A 17,860-nucleotide genomic window follows, 5' to 3' on the forward strand; every position below is an offset into this window, starting at 1 on the left:
AAATGAGCCATTATATTTATAAATACATGTGTATTTTGCTACTCTCTGTGACTCTTTCATTGATGAATTCAGCTTTTATCCAGTTGAAAAATGCCTGTGAGCATGAGCGGTAGCAGCTTCTCTGACATGAAGACACACATTGAAAGAAAGAATGAGTATGTTGCGGATTACCACTTTAAGTATTCCTGTCAAAGAACACATCTAATACTCCCTTTCATCAATCTAATCCCGCTCAGTAATGGTCTCTGATGTAGTGTCTCGCCCATGACTGAGCTGTATTTGCATCTTAAAGCTCAAAGCTTCAAAAAAGAAGAAGAACAAGAAGAGGACATACCAGGTCAGGTGGAGGAGGCTGCTTTTTCTGGTTGTTTCCTCCGGCAGGCGCTGCTAGCTGTGAGCTGCCGTTGGTGTGGGTTGTGGGTCTTGCCGGCGCCTCCCGGGGCTTGTTTTTGTCCACTGCAAGAGAGCGACGACCTCTTAGTGTGTGAGTGGCAGGTACAACATTCAACATGGTGTCCACACACACAGAACACTCACTCAGCCCATTAACACAGTGTGAAATCCACGCCACGACAGGCAGGGTCACAACAGAAAACTACAAACACTCACTCATCCTCTGAACAGAAGAACAACCAAACACGAGAAGGAAGTATCTGAACACATTCACCGTGTCGGTCAGTGTGGAAACCACCACCACTGCATCCAAACACAGAAAACACACACTCTCACTCATCTGGTCAATGAGAATACGCCCTACTGACTGTTCTGGGCTGAGACAGATGCATCATGGGATTGCGTAGTAATGATGGCCAGTGTGTGTGTGTGTGTGTGTAACTAGCCCTGGGTGTGCATTAAGGAGTGCATTACCAGAGAATAAGCCATTAGAGAGAGAGAGAGAGAGAGAGAGAGAGAGAGAGAGAGAGAGAGAGAGAGAGAGAGAGAGAGAGAGAGAGAGAGAGAGAGAGAGAGAGAGAGAGAGGGAGAGAGAGAGATCAACACATCTTTTGTGTCTCCTCCTCTGCTCTTCTCTCCTCCACTTCTTCGTTCCCTGTAGTCCATCTTAGATTCCACTGGTAGCTGTGGAGGGGTTTTTCCGACTTGTGTGATCCAAATAATTCCAATAACTCCGTTGGTTGAAAGTCCATAAACAAAAGGTTTGTTGAAATAAAAGATGCAAGCACTTCCAAAATCCATGACATGTTTTTGCGACAAATATCACGTATCAAACCACATCTGTCGGCGCTTATCTTTCCAAACAAACATCTTCACTGCAGTCCAAAAACGTTTCGCTCTGCCGCTTGCCACACACAAGTAATAAATATACTAATAAATAAACTCTAATTAAATAATTCGACCCCTGTAATGTCCTGCCTACAAACATTATAACTAAATTAAATTATATTTGTATTTACATAACCATAACAACAACACACATCTCATTGCTCTCTCTCTGTATCTCTCAATTCAATTCCGTTATGGATCAAACATGTTGCCAAAGCAAAGAGTCACATATAAACAATATAAACAGTGAACAATAAAATGAAAAAAAAGAGAAAAGGAAAATAATGATAATAAAATAAAATAAAAAATATCTTACATTGAAATATTTCTTGCTTTGTGACATGTAGAAACGTATTCTCCTGCCAGTTCTACTGTAGTGCTGTGTTATATACCTGTATATATATATATATATACAAATTCAAACAATATATATAATATATATATATAGATATATATATATTATATATATATTTATTTATTTATTGTTTAAAATTTTCTATAATTTCTTTGTATTTTGGAACTTGTGAGAAAATTAATTTCTGTCCCAACGTCTCCTGTTCAACAATGGATACAAATTATTTTTGTTCTTTCTAGCCGTTATTCTCTCTGACCCGTTTCAATGGCCAGTTTATGGTCAGTAAGTCTATATCTAGTGAGGGTTTGTGTTTCCTATCTCTCTCTCTCTCTCTCTCTCTCAGCTGCCAGAGTTGCATTCTGACTGGAAAAGATGCTCACCGTATTTCAGACTGGGGAAATGGACCTTAATACAGTCATCAGCAACTCTACCACCACTGTCAGTAGTCACATATTAAATCCCACTTAGACAGAGCTCCAGTGACATCTGACCGACTCTCCTCGCCCACAGACTTCCTGACAAGTCACACTTGCTACAAAGACATCCTCTAAATAATTCAATATATTCCAGCAGACTTTGATGTGATGTCACAAAGGTTTTCTGTGCAGTTGTCGGGCCGGTGGTGCAGAGCAACCTGCAGGACCATGAGTGTTGTGGTGTCAGTTTTATTCTTTCTGAGGCCTGGGACTGATGAGTTCAAAATTTCAGAATTAGCTGAAACCGTCACCGATGGCATCGTCCGATTCCAACGGACAGAATCACTGGGTACAAGTCATATTTCATCCTTATTGAGTGAAAAAATAATTCTGCACCCAAATTTACATTTAAAATCTAATCCAATTTAGTCTGCAAGTCCGTGCTGGAGCTCAGGCCTGGTCCTGAGGATAGATACTGCCACCTACTGGCAGTGTTTTGGATCAGCCGGGGATGTGGGGGAGGAACAAGAAAGGCCGGGCATAATTGAAATGGATTGAACTACTGAACTTCAGTGTGAGTGTGATTAGGGGGAATTATTAGCACACACTGTTGAATTAAAAGCTGTCAAACACTGACTGGCTTCCTGATCATCAGCCTGCTGCTGCTGTCTTACAGTCGGACTCTTCCTCTTCTGTGTATGTTTCACTTTGTAAAATCTCGTTGATCAGTTCAGTTTCATTACAACAACCCCAGCTTGATGGATCGCATAGCTAAAACACAGCAGGTGTTTCAGTTCAACCAGATATGAATATTCACATCTGATGCATATTTACCACGTCAACACTAATATTAGCAGGACAGAACGCTCTGATCATTAATTCAGTGCGTGGGAGATGTTATTGGGTGTAGAAGTATGAAGCAGACCGGGAGGTGAGAACAGCGTACAGAGATGTACTGTATGCCTCAGATGGAGTTGCACAAATGGGATGAACAGTAAAATAAAACGGCCTAATATAACTACAATGTTTTAAAAAATCAGATTCTCCTACATACAGGTCTCCATCCTGCTCGTATGACCATTACAATATCATCAAGTTCAGTTTTTACAAAAAATTACACATATAATCACATACACAGCATCAGTGTATGAGATCCAGTACACTGCCACTGTCGCTGTCACATTAGACAAACCCACACTCTGAGCTGTGCCTTCATGTTCCACATGTTTCTATGCATTACTGACGGAGGGAGAGCTCTACCAACTAAAAACATCCTCTCCCCACCACTTAACATTGTACATTTAACACTGTTGTATTCTGTGACACTGCCCACTGCTGTCACTACTTTAAAATAGACAGTGAGTGAACATAACATGCATTACAATACTCCACCTATTTGTTTGTTTGCCCTCAGATGAAAGTATGAAATATGACAACACTATATGACACTGGATGAGGGCTGACGGGCAACGTCTTGCTAATGTGTTGCTCTAAATACAAAGCATTTCCTTCCTCTGCTTTTGAAGTACTTATTTTAAAAGGGGACATATCATGAAAAACGTCTTGTTTCCTCCAAAGTCTGACATCAGAACCGCAACCATGGCAACGGTCTGTTATAGAGAAATTATAGACTGCAGAACGTCATGATTGACCAATCAGAATCAAGTATTCAACACAGCCATGTAATAAATACAAGTATGAACCTGAACATGAGCATGATATGTCCTCTTTAAATCAACTAAATGAACTGGCAGTTGTTAAAGGTAAACAAAATGAACACCATGATGCTCACAATGGATAAGTGCTCTCCACATATTTGTTTCATTTCCATCTTCAATTGAAAGTTGCAGAATAAAGGGACGCTAATGAATAAATCTGATGTCCGTGCGAGGATGAATTACAGATGATGAAACATAAATACAAACATACAAGTCATCCAATGCAAAGCCTTAGACTGATAATGCATGTGTGTGTGTGTGTGTGTGTGTGTGTGTGTGTGTGTGTGTGTGTGTGTGTGTGATGATTTGTACCTGGAGACTGCCAGTCAGTCATGCAGAGCTGCTGAGCCCAGACTGAGAGAAAAACAACACTGTTAACATGCGCATCACGTTACAGAGAAGACAAGCCGGCTGTGTCATGAGACTCTCCTTCAGTACACAGTAAGATGACCTCAATAACACGATGATGAGATAGGGAATCATCATATGAATTATTGGAAGGCTGCATAATAAATGCTGATCGGTACCTCAATGATGGGCAAATGTAAAAAGCAGCCGAGTTTCATTAGTTTCTATAATTTAAATTATTCATGATAATGAGATATACATATATTTAAAATGTTGGAATATTTGGTAGTCACATATCTTTGTTATAGAGTGTCTGGGGGCTGTTTTATAAATCAATATGATAAGTATCATTATCATGTCTGCCATCTTATCTGTACCAGTCTCATGATCACTCAGCAGGACTGGGAGGGAAACCGGTGAGAGACTGGAGGAATGAGAAAGGTTGAGGAGGAGGAGAAGGAGGAGGAGGAGGAGGAGTGGGGGCTTTGTGTCGAACTGTGTCATGTCTTCTCTCTAAAATTGTGAAGAAGCTCCTTCACTTAGAGGTGTTCATCTCAACACATGTGAATAATACACAGAGTCTGGACATATTGCCAAGTTGTGTGCCGAGGATGACACCAAAACTCTTGCATGGGTATGGAAGTTTTTATTGGACTTTATTAGTTGTAATCTGCAGAAGACAATCCACAAATGTGTACCATGATTTCCAAATATTTCACTGTCCACAAACATGTATTTTTGTATTTGTATTCCACAAAAATACAGGGCGATTTGCAAATACGCATAACTTACTCTGTAAATATTTATTTTTAGGTTTACATGTAAAGTGATAGATACACATTTGTGCATCCATTTGTAAACGTGGAATGATATTTGCGCATTTGCAGATCACATCCTGTGGATTTATTAGCCCATAGTCCATCTTTGGTCTACGGTCGAACAGGATGAAATCAACTCAAATTATAATTATTAACAGATCCCAGAGTCGAGGCTTAATTAGATTAGTGTTGTGGTTCCGAATTCATAGCTCCCTCATTAACACAGAGCCAATGGAGGCAGAAATCTGAGTTTATTGTGCAGCTGCATGGTGCTGGACACATTAAACACCACTAACTCACACTCACACAGATTAGCGATTCTGTATGTGTGTGTTTTCAGGACAAATCAAAGCTGGAAAAACACATACACTACAGGTAATTGTAGCAATACTAATCTCCTTAATCTGCTGTAATCGGATCTGTCACATAGATACAAATATATTCTAATCCCACTTTATGAAGTGGGAGATTCCAACAGAGGTGAAATTAATTTAGATCGGATTTGCAATTTGACTTTGCTGGGTTGGACTTTTCCCAGAGTTTAAATTGTCATCCTATAATCAACCACATGAAGTTTATATGATGGAGTACTTCAAACTAAGATGATAAAATATTGAGCTCGTAACCATACAGGTGTTATGAGGGACAGGTTTATATGGAGGGACAGAGATTTGGGGGGTTTAGGATGTTCCAACCCTCTGTCCACTGATGGGAACGGTTAGCCTCGAGGAACAGAAACATGCACATACAGCATGTCACCTTCTGACAAACATCTGAGTAAGCCTGCAGGGCTGGAAGCATCAACCATCAGGTACAATCATATAGATCCATATTGTTTGGATAGATTCACCTTCCACATGACTGTTGCCATAGAAACAAGTGTGCGGAGCATGACACTGTTTGCAAGTCTGCTATGTTTGCTTGTCTGCTTTTTGACAGGTTTACATGCAAACTACGCCATCTGGTCACCATAGCAACAACCTGTGAGTCATCTAGCATGATGACGGACGGACAGACAGACGGCTCTCGGTCCACATGTGTTACATCAGTTGAACAAAAAGATGTAGACGACAGTAGAAACAGGAAACCACGGACAAACTGACAAACAGAGGGACTTAACTGCGTAACAATAGACACATAATGATATAAATGACGCTTAGAAAGGCAGATTTGGATGTTCTCAGAATTTAAAGGTCCCATATTATGCTAATTTTCAGGTTCATACTTGTATTTTATGTTTCTACTAGAACATGTTTACATGCTATAATGTAAAAAAACAACAACTTTATTATCCTCCTACTGTCTGCCTGAATATGCTGTCTGAAACGCTCCGTTTTAGCACATTTCAATGGAATTGCAATGGAATTGCAATGAAATTGCGTTGCTAGGCAACAGATCGGGTCTATGTTTACTTCCTGGGAGCTGATGTCATTCACATACACTGCAACCGGAACTAAACTGGGACACATTTACAATGTTTACATTTAAAACTGTGAAATGGTCTTTATATTGTAAATTTGTGACATCACAAAGGGACAGAAATCCTGACAGCTTGTTTCAAAGGCACAGTTTCTGAATACGGGGTGAGGGTATTTCTCTGTGGATTGAACGTTTCGATACTTTCACAGAATTTATAAAGCACTTAAACCTGCTTTACAACAAAAAAGACATGAAAATCTCACTTTTTACAATATGGGACCTTTAAATGTTAAAACATCTGCCTGTGTCTACCGCAATTTCTAGCAACGTCAAAACCGGCTATTGCTGCCATGTTCAAGTGTTACTGCGGCAAAACATTTTACAGTTCTGAAATATGGCCAGCATTAGCAGAGACCGAACAACACTATTTCACCACTACTCATCGATTCATGAGGACTCTTTCAATCTTCCTGCTGAATTTGTTTTTCTTCATCTTAAAAAGGTTCATTCATTCTTATACAGTAAGTCTTGATGGAAACATACACATTTTTGGTTACACTTCAAAGCAACCAGTCCTTCGGGGATTGTAAAACTACAGTACTAGTAAACCACATGAGAGAACTCTGGATGATCATCATCATCTTCATCATCATCATCTAGGTGTGCCAAAATGGCAAGACATCCCATTGAGAGAAGAAGAATCAAAACCACATTTTGAGTAAAAAAGGACAAAAATAGAAAATCACAGTATGATAATGATACCCTGCTCCTCATTAAAGAAGAGGTTAGACGACCGCTGGGACATTAATGCACAGATCATTGAAACCAGTTTAACCACAGGCTGTTTTTGAGTGAAATATAAAGCAGTTACTCATTTCACATGAGCTTTCTAGATCAGATGCAGCTCCAGATGTGGATAAAAGATCAACTGCACATGACTGTCCCTGATCGCCACAGAGAACATCTCTACCTAGTTTTACTGCAGCCCAAATCTACTGTACATGTCTGCTGAGCCTGGGGACAATATTCCAGTCTGGCAGAACCTCTAATGTCTTCATCTGCCAACACATTAGGAAAAAACTGCAACCTCCACATCAGATTAAAGCTTGAATGACTGGCCAGCCTCAGCTGCACCATTGTGCAGCATGCAAGAGTGTCTATGCTGAGTGTGTGTGTATGTGTGTGTGTGTGTGTGGACACGCACGTGTGGTGACTAAAGCCTGCTCTAACCTACATTCAGGGCGATGGCAGGCAGCAGCAGGGAAGTGGGTCTGTGGAGCACACCAAGCACAAGAAAACACACTGCAGCCAAACACGTGCTGCTGGGCTCAGATGGGGCGGCAGGAACAGACACAGTCCAACTGAGGGAGGGACTTCACGATGGCAGTGTGGCTGAGCTGAATATTTACTGGAGAATAGAGATGAGCATGTTCTCATGAGCAAAAACCAAATGAGAAAAATACTGGCACCAGAACATGAGCGGATTTGCAGATAACTTGCTGCTGAACATGAAAAAACATGCAGAGAGTTTAAATAGATAAAGATTTGTCGCAAGGCCAGTGGCCTAATGAAACTGGCAAACACAAGTCAAAACCCACGTGAACTGGGGAAACGTTAGCTTAGCTTCTTTGCTCCTTGTAAACTAAGCAAAATGCATCAAAGTTCAATTCTCTGGTGCCTTTGGTGGATTATCTCAGCTTTTCTCTTTCACAGCTGTTCCTGTTCTAATCAGAGTCGTATACAGTATATGTGTAGGCTATATTCTATCAGGTCAAGTCAAGTCAATTTGATTTGTATAGGCCAAAATCACAAATCAAAAATTTACCTCGGGGGGCTTTATAATCTGTACGGGATTCGACACCCTCTGACCAGTGCGACAATCTCATCGGATAAGAAAAAACATAACCAAAAAAAAAAACCTTTAACGGGGAAAAAAGGAAGAAACCTCAGGAAGAGCAACAGAGGAGGGATCCTCCTTCCAGAATGGACAGACGTTCAATAGATGTCGTGTGTACAGAGTAACAACATAATGAAAATACAACATAGACAATCCATATGACAAAAAATAATACATAATGTGAACACAAGCAGCTTCCCGGCGTCGCCAAACAGATAGAGCCAGAGCAACACGTCCTCCTCTCCACGGCTAACAGATACAGCCAGAGCAACACAACCTCCTCTCCACGGCAAACAGATAGAGACAGAGCAGCACAACCTCCTCTCGACGCAAAACAAGTAGAGCCAGAGGAACACGTCCTCCTCTCCACGCCAAACAGATAGAGCCCAAGCAACACAACCTCGTCTCCACGCAAAACAGAGAGAGCCAGAGCAACACAACCTCCTCTCCACGCCAGATAGGTAGAGCAGAGCAACACAACATCCTCTCCACGCCAACCAGATAGAGCCCGAGCAACACAACCTCCTCTCCACGCCAGATAGAGAGAGCCAGAGCAACACGACCACCTCGCCACGGCGAATAGATAGAGCCAGAGCTAAAGCAACACGACCTCCTCTCCTCGCTGAACTGAATTCTGATTATCCAAGAAGGGCCCGGCAGTGGATCATGTTCTTGACGTTAGCCTCCTACAACGTGCGCTCATAAAAAACCTCAACACTAGCTGTAGTTCACTGCCTTATTCTGAGTTGAGCGGTGCTACAGAGCTAACGCAGCAGCCTAATCAACACTAACATTGAGCATGAAACGTCACTGTATACCAACATAATGCTAACATCGTGTCTCGTTAGCTTGGCAGGCTAAGCCCAAAGAGAGGTATTTACAATGACATCCTCTCTGTCTCAATGTCCACATAATAGCACTTTAAAATGCATCAAAGCTTGACTGCCAAAGAAACAATCCATGTTTAGAGGAACACAGTAGTATACTGCTTAATGCATTAGGCTGTATACCTCCTGTATAACATAAATAAACGGCAGTAACAGTGAGGACAGACTCCCTGACATACTTAGAAGTTACAAGCCTTCCACAAATAGAGAGCCCTCTTTTAACGGTTGAATAAGTAAAAGCCAGATGCTTCTATTTCTGGTTTGTGGATGTGTGTGAGTCACGTGGTTGGTCCCCTCTAAGCGTGGGTATCAGGGCTAAAAGGAGCCCGAAGCCACGACTATTCATCACGCTACTGCTCAAGCACTCGGGCAGAAAGCCTCCTTACACACACACACACACACACACACACACACATTGAGATTCATGTACACACACTTGTGTTAACAACACAACTGACAGCCCTATTGTAACCCTATACAGCCATGGCGGCTGTGGTAGCCGGCATACACAATATACTGAAAGCTCCCACAGTGGTGGAGAGATGGAGGCAACAATGGCCGCCAACACCACGCAGGAAAACAGGAGGAGCCGGATGAGGCGGTGTGAGAGGGTGAAGTGGCCTTTCAGCCTCATCTGGGGTCAGTCTTGCCATCCCATCACTGAAGATTAAGCTAAATGGCCAAGAAAGCAATCCTTACAATTTTAAAACATTCAAAGGCAACCTCACCCAACAGATGAAGCCGAAAAGGAGGAAGACGGATTGAAAAGAGGGATAGAGTAACATGGAAAAGGGGGATTGGTAGACAATATACATATAAAATAAGCATTTTATTGTGTTATGGCAGACAGATCCACGAGACACAGACAGGTGTTTTTTTTGGTAGCATCCCACTTAAACCCTTTATCTACAGTGGATGAGGACATGATGAAGAATGAGTAAGAAGATGGAAAAACAGATGGATGGATGAGCAGGTTAGTGTGAAACTGTGGAAAATCAGAACCTTCTCTGGGATTTCTAAAAGTTCTATTGAGGATGGGATGAGGTCACAGACACACTGCAGTGATCAACGTGTAGGCCTGAAACATGTTTTGATCGACTAGTGGAAAGATGGATGTGGTGAAAGGGTTAAACTATTGATGGCTGGATGATGGGAGGACATGGAGGCCGGTGGCATATCCAGACCTGCGTGGAAGACCACGGTGTTCTTCCTGCATCCCGACAACAGCTGAAGGTTTCGGAAAAGTCCTTTGGCCGTCAGCTTCACGTGGAAGTTGGACAGCGACAGTCTGGGAGACCATAACATTGTCTCTGTTTGTCCTCCAACACTCTCAAAGATTTGATTTAGACCGGTGATGTTTCTAGTCTAGATCGTCTTTCTGTGTCAGAACTTTGTCTGCTCCTCCACACTCTCAGTCCAGGCTGCAGGAAATATCAACCCAGCTTTTTGCTTCTTGTGGTCCAAATTCCAGTTTACTGTTGTTCCCTATTTCAGGAAATGATTTCCTTGTTATTATAACGATCCCAAAGAATTGTTTGTACAAGAAATAATTTGAAATGCACAGTAATTGCTTCAAACTGAAGGCTCAACTCTTTGGACGAGTAAAAAATTTTCCTCTTTTCGAGAAGTAATGAAAATAATTCCACGTGAAACAGAAAAAAACAACTTAGAGATTGTTGCTGCTGGAATTTGTGCCTTGCATCTCCACGACAGCCACGTGGCGATCAGGAGCAAACGACAATTTGAATTTAAAAGGGAAAATTTTGACTCGGTACAAAGGGAAATAGGAGCATTAAAAAAAACAAAGAAGAAAAAAAAAAGGGGAATCCGTTAAGCTGCGAGCTGCCCTTCATCCATTCAGAGCCAAAGAGTCGCCACCGCAAAACAAAAAAATGAAAACCGAAGGAGAGCTGGTTTCTGTAGCCCGGCCAATAGAAGAAGAGAAAATGGCGCCAAAAATAGCTTTGTGCTTCACCGTCGTCCAGGTGGTCGTGAATCATCCAACGATAAAAGATGGAGAGAACGAGAGAGGCAGGGAGGAGAGAAATCCTCGGTGATGATCAGTAGTCCATCTCTGCTGTTATACACGCAAAACACACAGCGATCCGTCCCACTGAGGTGTGTGTGTGTGTGTGTGTGTACTGCTTTCACACGCTGCTGGGTGGTTGGACAAAGACGAGCATCTATACACTCCCTCTATTTTACACACACACACACAGAGAGAGAGGGAGGGATGCTGCAGGGGAGGAGGGGGAGGGGGATGGGGTGGGATTTGAATAATCTGTCTCCATGCTCCCTCCCTCCCTCCGTCCCTTCCTCCCTCCCTCTCTCCATCACTATTTTCTCAGGTCTCTCGTCCTCTCTCGTCCTCCATCTGAATGAGTCAAAGTGTCAGAGATGAATCATGTCAGGTTGGATGTGATGAAAGGACCAAGAAGGCGGGAGGAGCCTCTCTCTCTCACGTCTGTGTCTCTTCATCTCTGTGTCAGCGCCATATTAAAACTATTCAGCCAAACACAGATGTCTTCGTTTTACACAAGCGTACTACGTATATATGTGCAGCTTAGCTTTGCAAGACAGCTATGTTTTCAAAATGACAGAAAAAAGACGAAGGTTGAGATTAAAGTTGATTACTGCCTGCTGCAGAGGGAGATTACATCCCAGCTAAAAGTAATTCAGTCTAATACAAGCAGGGTCTGAAATTAACTTTTTTCACGCACCCGTGTGAAATCATCCGCCACTGCCAACAATTTACCCGCATTTGGTGGGCTAATTTCAGACCCTGGATACAACAGTCCTACAATAAATCCTACCTTCATGAAGATATCAGAGAGGTGTTGGTTCAACTTTAACAAGTGTTTTTAGAGGAAGTGCGTGGTGCTTTTCGATTGTATTTGCATTATACTGACCGGTGTTTCTAATAATGTCCAGCCCATTTATATCAGTGAGGGTAAACTGTATTAACTAGACATCTCTCATTATAATGCAAAACAGCATGGTAAGCTCCTCAACACTTCTCTGAAACAGTTAACAAAAAACTGAAACACTTTCTATGAAGACCACATCTATAGCGCATTATGAGGGCATTCATAATAAATTATAATGCATTCATAATGCTTCATAAACACAGATAATGTGTTCTGATGCACTATATCAACAGCCATGAAATAAAAGCAATATACAAACACACACACACACATATATATATATATATATATATAAAACCTAGGTTGACCAATGGGGCTTATAATCCATTATATGACTACATATAATAATGCATGCTTCATCATAACGTTTCATTGTTGTTGGTAGATAAAGTGTAATACATTTGCATGCATTTAAAATAATCTATGCTGCATCATAACTGATTATTATGTAAATTTTGCTGCCAGACTTTTTTTTTTTTTTTTACAGTGACCATCCACAGAACTTAGATCGTATTTAAAAAATTCACTGATCATTGACTTTTTATAGTATGCCTTATGGGACTAAACAACATGTATTCATTTCAAATGATGATGGTAACTCAGACAAACAAGCAAGAAAGAGAAAGTTGGTCATTTCCAGCTGCAGCAGGACGCCACTGAACTTGAACCACAAATCATGTGTTTACTTTTACTCCACTGCTGGTATGACATACTCGTCTGGTGGAGCTATTATTAATATGCATCTTTACACAAAAACTGGTAAGCCTGGAAAAACTTTAATTTTGCACGGTAAAGTGCGTGTGATACAAGTTTGTAAAAAAAAAAGTCAGAATGAAATATGAACCTCAAATCAGCCTTCAAAAATTACAACTCAGCCGTGACACATAAATAGACCCCTGAGAGCACAACACAGCTCATGAACAATAAAACCAGAGCCCTGTGTATGTATGTATACGTCGGAATCAATAAAGTGTGTGTCCAATAGAGACAAAGAGAGCTACAGAAAGCCACTGGGAGCTTTTAAAGGGCCACACTGCTAACCACTGTCGCCTGAGGGCTGCTGTGGTGTGTGTGAATGAGAGAGAGAGGTGAATGAATCAAATGCATGTGTGGGGCTGACAGAGTGTAGGCCGCCAGCCTGCCTCTGTGTGTGTGTGTGTGTGTGTGTGTGTGTGTGTGTGTGTGTGTGTGTGTGTGTGTGGCGGTAAAGCCATCAGGAGGGTGACAGCATGTCTGTGAGTAGCGGCTCCCCACAGGCCCTAGAGAGACTTCAGTCCTCGGCCGCAGAGGGGAGGAAGCCAGGCGCCCGGGTCCAGACCAGAGTCACCACATGGGGGGAGGCTGCGACCACAGGCCCTGGATTCACAGGGCCCACATGGAGGAAACCAGCAGTACTTCCGTAAATACGAACAGTGTCTTTAGTGCTCCGACCTTAATCCAATTAAATTTATTTTTATATAGCGTGAAATCATAATAGAAGTTATCTCAAGACTCTTTTCATATAGAGAAGGTCTGAACCGTACTCTATAATTTAGAGACCCAAACAAGAGATCGCCCATGAGAAGAGAGAATTAGGATTGCTAATCATCTGAACACAAAGGGACTTAAAGCAAAGGATGCTGTCAAAAATCTTGGTGCTTTAATCAACAGTGATCTTTAATAACCATGTGAAAGCGATAACCAAATCAGCTTTTTACCACCTTAAAAACATAGCGAAACTTAGAGGTCTTATGTCAAAGCATGACCTGGAAAAACGTATCCATGCCTTTATCTTGAGCAGAGTCGATTACTGCAACGGTCTCTTCACGGGCCGACCTAAAAAGCTTCAGATGGTGCAAAATGCAGCTGCTAGAGTTCTTACAAAAACAAAAATAACTGATCACATCACTCCAATACTAAAGTTCCTATACTGGCTCCCAGTAAGTCACAGAATTGACTTTAAAACTCTACTGCTTGTTTACAAATCACTAAAGGCGGTAGGTCCAAATTACCTCTCAGATATGTTTCAGCAGTACACACCTACTAGACCTCTAAGGTCACTGGGGAAAAAATGTATTAGCAGTACCCACCGTCAGAACGAAACATGGCGAGGCAGCTTTTAGCTGCTACGCTGCCACTTTCAAATCTAGACTCAAGACCAAACTGTTCTCAGACGCTTTTCTTAATTGATCAAATGCTGCACTTTACTGTCTTTTGATTGTTTTTATTATCCTTTTATTTTTTTTCTCTTTTAACTTATACTTTTATATTCTTTTACTCGTTTTTATCTTACGCACTTTGTGCTCTTTGTTCTTGCTTTTATACATGTGAAGCACTTTGAATTTCCTTTGTGTATGAAATGTGCTATAGAAATAAACTTGCCTTGCCATGCCTTGCCATGAGCGTACACTCTGTGCGACAGTGGCAAGAAATAACTCCCCATTAGCGGGTAGAAACCTTGGGCAGAACCGGGCTCTGGGTGGGCGACCGGTTGGGTTTTTAAGACAGCATCTGTGAGTGCACGTGTATCTGCTACTTGCATTACTAGCTGAATATTGAAAATGAATACTCAAAAGTGTGAAATGTAGGACTTCCTGCATATCACTGACTGCTTTTGGTAACTAAACCAGTGAACAATGAGTGTTTCAGCCATAGATATAAAGCACTATGTCACATCAACTGATTCATTTATATCTATTGTTTCAGCACCCTAAACAGCATTAAAAGATTAAATCCAACTTAAGTATTGCTGAGATGCAAATATGGTTCCACTCTAAATTCAAAGAATGTGTGTGTGTGTGTGTGTGTGTGTGTGTGTGTGTGTGTGTGTGTGTGTGTGTGCGTGTGTGTGTGTGTGTGTGTCATGAGCAGCAGAATAATTACAGACAGACTGCAGAGGGATGATAATTATGTTTGCTTAAGCATCCAGGGTATGAGACATAATCAGTAAGTCCAAATATGTGTGTGTTTGTGCGTGTAAACATCCATAATTAGTGGAATGATCTCATTTCACTTGTAAAAGCTGTACAGTACCAAACATACAAATTGGTACATAGAATAGTTTTCAGATTGTTTGAAACCGATCACACCAGACGGGTCCGGCACACAGTCAACCAGCAGCTTTCAGCTTTTTAGTGTATTAGTCTAAAACTGGTGCCAACACATCCCTCCCGTTATTCCATGTGAGGACTGATGGGGGGGTCCACAATGTGAAACCAGTTCAATTCTTCCATGTGAGGACTGATGGGGGGGTCCACAATGTGAAACCAGTTCAATTCTTCCATGTGAGGACTGATGGGGGGGTCCACAATGTGAAACCAGTTCAATTCTAAGAGCGAACACATTACAATTATAATACATACAGTAGTATTTGCCTTTTAAAACACACGTCAAATCAAGTCTCTGCTAATTCCACATGAACGGAAAGTAGACAATTAACAGCAGTTTGGCACAGAGCCGTGTTCAGCCTTCAGAATACCAGATGAAACAGGTCAATAGCTTCAGGAGCTTTAATGTCAACTTCATTTAGAATTCAACGCACACGTGTCAACGCACACAAATCACACACAGCAGCTGTGATAATAACTGGATACTTGCCACTGTAGCTATTGCTGAGAGTCCTGGGATTACTGCGGTTTGAGACGCTGACACACCTGCAGCACTTTACACACACACACACACACACACACACACACACACACACACACACACAGACAGATCCTTACCTGTGCCGTTCAGTCGACTGAGTCTTGCTGAGCCACTTCTTTGCAAGGGATACTGGGATGTCTGTCTCGTCAGGCCCTGAATGGCAGCAGGAGCTGTCTTTGCTGCTGTTTGATTGGCGGCTGCTGTCTTGGCTGTGTTGTGGTTGGTGACTGTCGGGGCCTTCAGACCTGTGAAGAGGACGCAGAACAGTCAAAGCCCATCTCTAGAACTTCTCTAGAGGGCTTTGTTTCACTCGCTGGCTGGACGTAGCTGCAACAGTGAAAACAAGTGGACCCAGATCCAGGGTTTCACTCTGTCCTGAGAGGTGCTGGGTCAAACAGCTGAACTACTAAAACAGACAGAAGATCTGAATTCAGAGGAGCCAGATTATGACCAGGAAGTACCTTCTCTTGTTCTCCAGTCCTCATTCAGTTCTCAATGTTTAACAGCTGGCTTCTGCAGCTGGAGACACAATTTCTGTCCCTGTCCCTCTCTCTGGAATAGGATCACATGTATTATCCTGTCTCTGACCCAGACGGGATACAGCACAGAAACAGCTGTCCGCTTCAGGCATTTAATAACTTTTAAAAAAATACTGCACTGAAGAAAATGATTATTTGGCATAGTTGTTTATTCTTAGAGGGGACGGATGGGTTTCAGGTATTTCAGATAAACTAGAAACCTGCCCAAGATGGTAGAGAGTACATCCTGCTGACAGGTTCATGTGGGCGCAATCAACAGTACAAACTACCTTTGCCTTTGAATGTATCAACTAAGGATCCTGATTGAAGAGTTCGGCTATATTGTGCATCTGTCCGAGTGTGCGGATCGATACCCAAATATCGATACTACAGATGCTACGTCTCATTTTGAAGATTGATTCTAGCGTCAACAGGATCAGTTTCTCTCTTCTACGTTGTACCCAGGCCATTTATATTTCATCATAAAGTAGAACTGTCCATTGTCGTGAACACATCTTACTGCAAGTACTGTTGCTTCTCCACTGCTGTTGCCGTGTCGTGTCCATTCAAACAATGCAGCGTACACCCTGACTAGTTTAATCCTTATCATTGCAGTGATGACTGAATGAAAGAGGAGCATTGTTTATTTCAGGTTTAGCCTATTGATGATGCATTCACCTCATAAATCATGACAAACTGCTTTCCCCTACATGAAAGTACATAAGCTGCTTTTAATAATAAAGTATCAATATCGATGATTCTGGCCCTGTTTCCTGGATCCAAACCACATGTTGTGGTATCGCCCACCTTGAACAGTGAGTGACAGAGAACCAGCCTTCAAACATGTCTACCATTTGGATCTTATTGCTGATTGAAAACAGTAAGTAAATGGTTAAATGTGTTTGATGTGAAGAGTTTGGGTCACACACACTCACCTGTAGTGGTCCTGGCCTGCAGCGACAGAGCTCTGCTCCTCAATGCAGGAAGCTTTGGAGCAGCAGTGACATCACCGGCAGCTGCGTCACTGGGAGTACTGGTGCTGCTGGGAGCTGCAGTGATGGAGATGAGGGGCTTTGCCGTGCTCTGGCTGCTCACAGGAAGTGTGCTTCTGCTGGGCTGCTCATCTGGCTTGGTCCCTGTTGGTGCTGGAGAAGCTGAAGGAAAGGGGATACATATACACTGATCAGCCATGACATTAAGACCACTGAGAGGTGAAGTGAATAGCATGGATTATCTCCTTACAATGGCACCTGGCAGTGGATGGGATATATTAGACAGCAAGTGAACATTTTGAACTTTGTGTTGGAAGCAGAAAAAATGGGCCAGCGTAAGGATGTGAGCGACTTTGACAACAAGGGCCAAATAGTGCTGGCTAGACGACTGGGTCAGAGTATCTCCAGAACTGTAGCTCTTGTGGGATTTTTTCGGTCTGCAGTGGTCAGGATCTACCAAAAGTGGTCCTAGGAAGGAAAACCAGTGAACCGGCGACAGGGTCAGACCCGAGGCTCATTGATGCACGTGGGGAGCGAAGGCTGGCCCGTGTTGTCCGATCCAATAGAAGAGCTACTGGAGCTCAAATTGCTGAAAAAGTTAACGCTGGTTCCGATAGAAAGGTGTCAGAACACACAGTGCATCACAGTTTGTTGCGT

General features: G+C 42.3%; 1 protein-coding gene across 4 annotated transcripts in view; it reads right to left on the reverse strand.

The window, feature by feature from the left end:
• The window catches only part of LOC141763721 (uncharacterized), a 63,867-nt gene that overhangs the window by 20,485 nt on the left and 25,522 nt on the right, over window positions 1-17,860 (reverse strand). For all 4 annotated transcript variants that reach the window (XM_074628434.1, XM_074628426.1, XM_074628409.1 and 1 more), the window contains exons 6-8: window positions 17,147-17,365; window positions 15,771-15,938; window positions 335-456 (exon numbers count right to left, since the gene is read on the reverse strand). In XM_074628434.1, coding sequence (XP_074484535.1) covers window positions 335-456; window positions 15,771-15,938; window positions 17,147-17,365 — 509 coding nt within the window. The remainder of the gene's footprint in view (window positions 1-334; window positions 457-15,770; window positions 15,939-17,146; window positions 17,366-17,860) is intronic.

This window comes from Sebastes fasciatus, chromosome 3, assembly GCF_043250625.1.
Source record: "Sebastes fasciatus isolate fSebFas1 chromosome 3, fSebFas1.pri, whole genome shotgun sequence".
Taxonomy (NCBI): Eukaryota; Metazoa; Chordata; class Actinopteri; order Perciformes; family Sebastidae; genus Sebastes; species Sebastes fasciatus.